Source organism: Oreochromis niloticus, linkage group LG8, assembly GCF_001858045.2.
Source record: "Oreochromis niloticus isolate F11D_XX linkage group LG8, O_niloticus_UMD_NMBU, whole genome shotgun sequence".
Lineage (NCBI taxonomy): Eukaryota > Metazoa > Chordata > Actinopteri > Cichliformes > Cichlidae > Oreochromis > Oreochromis niloticus.
Window position 1 is genome coordinate 22,675,634 of NC_031973.2, and position 6,928 is coordinate 22,682,561.

At 42.1% G+C, this 6,928-nt stretch overlaps 1 protein-coding gene across 1 annotated transcript; it reads right to left on the reverse strand.

The window, feature by feature from the left end:
- Window positions 1-368: 368 nt before the first annotated feature.
- Window positions 369-6,802, reverse strand: si:ch211-141o9.10 (probable endonuclease 4). Its single transcript, XM_005448029.4, has 7 exons — window positions 6,584-6,802; window positions 6,295-6,504; window positions 6,006-6,188; window positions 2,747-2,878; window positions 2,491-2,595; window positions 2,279-2,408; window positions 369-2,161 (listed from the first exon to the last, which is right to left on the reverse strand). The coding sequence occupies exons 1-7, from the start codon at window positions 6,729-6,731 to the stop codon at window positions 2,101-2,103; spliced, it is 969 nt and encodes a 322-aa protein (XP_005448086.1). The 5' UTR covers window positions 6,732-6,802; the 3' UTR covers window positions 369-2,100.
- Window positions 6,803-6,928: the final 126 nt, after the last annotated feature.

Sequence of the window (6,928 nt, forward strand, 5' to 3'; positions counted from 1 at the left end):
CAAACACCTCCTCCATAACATGATTAATTTAGAATTCAGGAATGTGTGTTCACTGTTTAGTCTTCAGTCTCTCCGGGTTGTAACCCCTGACCCAACCAGATCACTAGAACGCCTCTGAAAACCATCAAGCATCTGCTTATCTAAACTGTCCCTTGCCGAGGGACGCCCTCCTCATCATTCAATCTCCTTCCATCCTTAACCAGAACTCCACTAACAGGAGACTTCTTTTTCACCCATGCAGACTCTAACAGGCCGGACAGGCATTTCCTCTGGGTGGGACCTGAGAGCAGAGACATTCTTGAGCCAGGCACCTCCACTTCCTGTCTCTGTTAACGCTGCACTGAAAGACAAACTGTCTGGACCTGTGCTTATTTTACACTTTATTTGAGGCTGTTAAATAGAGCACAAAGGCAGATTGGCTTTAAATTGCAATATCACTGATGTTGAACGTAAACAAGAGTAAGACGTGCAAGCTCACAGTCGTAGAGAACGTGGAGAGAGCACAACATTGCTGTGAACACAATTAAATGATGCGAGACAGAAAACTGCAAACCATAAGATAACGATGCAATGCTGGAACATAAAAGCTAAATGAAGAATTTGAACCAATACATTTTTATGATTTCATTTATGAGGTTTAAAGTCAGCTATCACATTCCCCGTCTGTCTCATTACTACTGTATCCCATTCCACTTTTCCTCCCACAGGCAAACTTCCATATCATATCTCTTATCTGAAATTCAAATTTCAGCTGTGGGAAAAAGTTAAGATAGACAATAAGACACTCAACTTCATGATCAAACTTGCATCTGGTGTTGTTTGCTCTATTTTAAGTGTAATGAGTCACGGCACAGCCATAGAGCCAAGAGATATTAGATCATATCCCCCCAGTCTGTTTACTCTCTCATGCTCCCCCCCCCCACCCAGCTTAGATAGAAAGCTGTTGTACATTTCTAAGCCTTCACTGCTTGCAAATGTTTTCCCCGTGTGCACCACAGGGTGTTGAATAGTGTAGGTGTGAAAAAATTAACTAATGACCTCCTATGGCTCAACAGCTGCTCCAGAGTGTTGCCATTTGAGAGCTGGAGGCATAAAGAGAAGGAAGATGGGGGTTCTCTGTGGTTGGGAGTGGGATGTGTGTTTGTGACAGCTGTCAAGTAGATGTAATTATTTATCCCTTCTTTACAAATGGCAATGGAATATAATTTTTAATCTGATATGAGCAGTTTTTAAAATTCCAGTCATTGGCCCCATCTCAAAAACGGCCGATTGTCATGTGTTAGGGTCTGTAATAGTTGCATACAGAATTTGACTGGTAAATCTGGAGCAGGTCCCATTGATGAGGCAATGAGTTACATCAAACAGAATTGAACAGGAATTTTCGTTGTAGGAAAATAAAACTGCTTTCTAATTTTGTCATGCAGGCCTGTATTGAAAAGAAAATTGATTAATGTATGGCAAATTAAAAAGTATAGAACTTACAGCAATTTAGTCATATTAACAAAATGTAAATAGTATTTAACAAAAGTGTTGTTTGAAACTTCAGAGATGAGGTATAGTTATCATTCTATCTCTATGTCTGTGTTTGTGTTGCCACTGGAAATATGTAATGCAAAAATGTTTATTTACCTTTGGATCAATAATTTATGTTTTCTCCATTTAATTGAGTTTGTTGCACTTATCAGCAATTTTTTAAATTCTTTTTGCTTAAAGATAAAAAAAACAATACAAATGTGCAAACCATTTCCTCACACTTATTCTACCTGCATCCTTTGAAACCAAAGTCTCATTAGGTTTGGTTTACATTTGTGTGTTTCTGCTGCCCCCTAAAGGCTCATTCGGAACAAGACTCCTCCCCACGCCATATAAAAACTTCCAAAATCACCTTTATTAAACTCGTATTCAAAGATGAGGTTTGTAATTTGGAGAAACTGTTCATGTGGTGAACGACTAATAATATGACCGTGTTTAGAGATATCACAATAGGTCACTCCTCCACTTTGGTACTAGACAAAAAACAAAAACAACACTTCTCTTCACGGCTAACAGTGTGTTTGCAGAGTTCAGTTTATCAGTGCCGACTCATCAGTAGTGCTTTTCTCACTTTTTCTCACACAGGGAATAGAGAAGGTCAATCTGCTCAGTGTATTCAAATCCAGGCCTGTGGGGAAGAACATAGCAGCCATGTTAAAGAGGAACCTGAAAACAGGATGAGCTAGCAGCTCCTGTTTTGGAAATTAATAAATACATTACCATATACAACAGACAACCATCTCACCGTCCGGGTGTCTCCAGGATCAGAGGGATGTTGTCCAGTCTGGGCTCATTGACAATTTCTCGAAATGCAGAGATTCCAATGTGACCTTTGCCGATATCTTCATGCCGATCCAGGTTACAGCCAAGTTTACCTTCAGGTTACACAGAAAGAATAAGGAAAGACAACTAGAGACTTGCATGTGTGATTTTTCTGTCTCTATGCCCTGGCTATACCTTTGGAGTCATTAAGATGAATGGCCTTGAGGTATTGGAGCCCCACTTCTTGGTCAAACTCATCCAGCATGGCCTTCACACCTCCCTCTGCAGCGAGGTCGTATCCTCCCAAGATGAGACATAAAACAACAATTGAGCACAGAAAGAAACTCCCTCAGGTCTTATGCCAGGTTGAATATTTTAAGGTATCACAGCCCTGTTGGACAGAAAGCAAATTTGAGGTTAACGCCACAGGCTGCTATCAGGTTTCACTCACCTGCTGCAAATGCATGGCAGGTATCCAGACAGACTCCTACCCTGGTCTGGTCTCTCACTCTGTCTATGATGCTCTTTAGCTCACAAAACTTGCCGCCCACCGTACTGCCTTGGCCACTCATGTTCTCCAACACTGACCACGCAGAAAGCCCAGAGAGAGAGACAGAAAGAAAAAAAAAAAAAAAAAAAGGAGGAAAAAAAAAAGGAGGAAAAAAAAAAAGGCTTTTAATTTGACACACTCATACATTTGTAATATTTCTCTGTCGTTACCTCTTCAAACAGAGTCTGAACGTGGCTTTTGCTGTTGTATTCTGCTGTAGCGTATATCCCAGGTGTCAGCAAGTAAAGGCCGAGGTACACTCTTGGTTGTGTCCATCACAACGTGCTACCTACGCTCACATCTAAACCTATCAAACGTACAACAGCTAACATAACAATCATACCTTTGTACTGTGGGAGAAACCTGGAGAGTCACTCAGCAGGGTCGAACCCCAGACTTTCTTGATGGGAAGTGACAGTGCTAACCACTGAAAGTTGCACTGGTATTTGTATCAACAAACTTTTGTTAACATTAAAATGTCAGGCAAAGATCAAATGGCTTTTTATTTAACAGACGTGCCATGCAAACATCATTTCTCTTGATAGGCATCAAAATCCAGTCAACAGGAACTTCATTAGATTTGAGTGTTCAATTGATTGATTAATTAGATAGTTACGTTACCAATCACATGGCAGCAACTCAATGCATTTGAGCACATTGTCATGGCCAAGACCGCCTGTTGAAATTCAAACTGAGCATCGGAAAGGGGGAATAAAAAAAAAAACAAAACAAAAAAAAAGTGATTTAAGTGACCTGGAATGTGGCATGGTTGGTGGGAGCCAGATGATTATTTTAGAAACTGCTGATTTTCTGGGATTTTCCCGCTTCTATGGTTTACAGATAGTTTCTCTTTTTTGGACTGCTATCAATTGGGCGTCAATTCCTTGTTGATGCCAGAGGTCAGAGGAAAATGGTAAGACTGCTCTGAGATGATAGAAATGCAAAGGTAATTTAAATAACCACTTGTTTCAACCAAGATATGCAGAAGAGCATCTCTGGCTACAGCAGCAGAAGACCAGAATGGGTCCCACTCCTCTGAGCTAAGAATAGTAAATTGAGGCTACGGTTAACATCAGCTCACCAAAAGTGGACAACAGAAGAGTGGAGAAACATTGGTTGGTCTGATGAGTTTGGATGGTAAGGTCTGGATTTTTCCATTGGTGGTACTGTACTCAAATGGCATTCATAGTCACCAGATCTCAATCCAATAGAGCACCTTTGGGATGTGGTAAAACAAGAGATTCCCATGTGACTCTGACAAATCTGCAGCAACTGTGTGATGCTATCATGTCAATATAGACCATAACGTTTCCAGCACCTTGATGAAACTGTGCTACAAAAACTTAAGGGCAGTTTTAAAGGCAAAAGTGGGTCCATCCCCATAATAGCATGGATTTCCTAATAAAGGTTTTACTGAGCGTATATAATAACTACATGTAAAGGGATTTAGTCCAGTAATAGAAAGCTTAACAACATGAACTTATATTTTGTGTAGGGATTCTTGTGTTAGAAAAACCCTGACCTGACTACTACCTCTACTCTACAAGCGCCACCACAAACAGTCCTCTGGGTGATCACGTTTTTTAGGCTTTGCTGGTGTGGAATGTGCTGCCTCCACTCTAAAGGTTTGCAGATTCAGTAGATTCCTTTTAAAAAGTCTGCTAAAGGCATATCTGTTTAGTCAAGCCTTTCGGCAATATGTATGCACCAGAGACCAGATGTATAAATGGAGTGTACACAAAAACTTGCATGTGCCTTTCCCTGCCCACCCACACAGGTTTGATGGAGCACTTTTTGTGTATTAAGGCATAAATCACTGAGTTTTTGACAACTGGTTCTTTGCTACATTGTTTATCTCCCTTTTGTACTTTGGCTTAGAAACTCATTTTTTAGAAACGGGGAGGATAGGACATTTAGTAAGATTGACATGCACTGCCAATTGGTTTACAGTATGCCAGAGCAGCTACTGACCTTTAAGGTAATGATTTATAGTCCTCTGCTGGACAGCACAGGATTTAGAACCAAATACAATAAAGAAGTGCTTTATCACATATGGTTTATAAAAGATGGATACAGTCAGCATGGCGTCATTAATTAGTAAAGTCTTGTTATGAAACCTCTGGCTGAGCTTTTCTGCTGTTGGATTCTTTCTGTTTTGAAAACCAGATGAGCAAGTTTATATGGTAGTTACTTGCCAATCACAAAACAGGCCCACACTAAGGTCTACCCCATTTTGTGCTCCATCCATCCATCCATCCATCCATTCGCTTCCGCTTATCCTTTATTATTTCTGTCCCTGTGTGTTAGCCCTGCGACAGACTGGCGACCTGTCCAGGGCGTACCCCGCCTCTCGCCCTATGACAGCTGGGATAGGCTCCAGCGCCCCCCATTTTGTGCTCCTTTATATGCATTTTCTATAATATGAGTTTCATGCTGTATTTAAATAAGACTTCAGCTATAAACTCATTGGTAAAGTGTCTGCTGAGGTCAGAGATCAGAGTCAGAGAGTCATTCTTCCACAGACTTTTGCCACGTTCCAGATAACTGCGTACTCGGATATCGGATCTCTGGAGTGTGTCAATCCCAAGTTAGCATGTTCTGGAAAAAGCCGTGAAAAACAGGATTTGTTTTGGTTCTTAGCCAGGTGGAGCCATTCGAGTATCACTGACAATAATGGCTAATACTTACTTTTCTTTAGCCTGATCAGTGCTCTGCATATGGCTCATTTAACGAGTCAAAAATACACAACAGTGGCAGTACAGATTAAACGTTTATAGTTTTATTGCTTTCATGTTCAGTGCCACCATCTTGGATTGCTAACTCGGGGCATGTTGGTCTGCTCCAATTTTCCAAGTGGGAAATCAGAGCTGAAGGGGCATTTCACAAAAAATTTGCAACTGGGAACTTGGAATTTTCAGTTGTCTTATTCATAAAACCACAATTTCTGCAACCAGAGTTGCTGCCCCCTGTTGGTTATTATAAAGAATGCACTGGCTTCACTTTTCAGACTGGGAACCTATGTCCATCGTTTACATAGAGTCTGTGAGTTTTATTAATACCTCTGGCAATGTCTCTGCATATGGGTTTCATCAAAAAGGCAATGACTGGAAGGTAGCTACACACTGCTGGTTGTTTCAGGTACTCTGGCGGCCCTCCGTACCTGTAACCACTGATGGGGTTTCCTGGTGAGCATAATTGATGGCGCTCGCAATCTTGTCCACACACTGCTCAGTGGTGATGGTACCCAGGGAGGAGCCGGGGTGGAAGTTATAGAGGCTGAGACCCAGCAGGTTGCAGCGGCTGAGCTCGTCCACCAGCAGGGCCTGGCTCTTTTCAAACACATCTAGTTGAAAATATGGTACGCAAGTTAGACCAAAACAGAGAATAATTCTGAAAAGAATAATAAGCGATAACTGGGCATGAAAGACAATAATCAGTGTCTGACGGACCCTCTTTAGGAGATCCACAGTTCATCAGGTAGGAGCCATGAGGCAAGATATGAGCTGGGTCAAACCCCTGTTGGGAACACAGCTCCTGAAACTTTGCTGCAGCTGTATGGTCCAATGCAGGCCTCTTCCACGATCGCTGGGACCCCAGGAACAGGGCGAAACTGCTGCCACCCATCTCCATACAGGACTCCACGGCTTTCCATATCCCACCTATGGACGTGACGTCACAGAAGTGTGAGTAAGCGTGCTTATCTCAAATGGTGTCAAAGAAGACGACATTAGGCCCTACCTTGAATGCCAACATGAGCTCCAATGTACTTCTTTGTTGCGCGGTTCTTCCTCCTGTCTCCTCTTTCCTCAGTGTCCTCGCCCTCCTTTTCTCCTGCGGAGGCATCCTCGTTTTTCCTTTTCCTCGTTCCCCTTTTTCTCTGACTCATGCTACGAAGAGAAAGTTGAAAGCAGCCCTTACGAAATAAGCAATAAGTTGAATGTTAAGTTTGACTGTCAGAAGTTTATGGAGGTCAAATAGCGTGTTTTATGCATCTCTTCAGGCAGAAGCCAGCCAGTCAGAGGGCTTCCACGCAGCTGCTACAGGCTGGTCATTGGAGACGCTTCATGCTGAGCAGCAAAATGG

Excerpts from the sequence above, each read along its gene's own strand:
- si:ch211-141o9.10 (XM_005448029.4), bottom strand. The coding sequence starts at position 6,731 with ATGAGTCAGAGAAAAAGGGGAACGAGGAAAAGGAAAAACGAGGATGCC. Across the intron at positions 6,189-6,294 it reads CTGTGGATCTCCTAAAGAGG|ATGTGTTTGAAAAGAGCCAG; the intron begins GTCCGTCAGACA and ends ATTTTCAACTAG. Across the intron at positions 2,596-2,746 it reads CTGCCATGCATTTGCAGCAG|GATACGACCTCGCTGCAGAG; the intron begins GTGAGTGAAACC and ends TCATCTTGGGAG.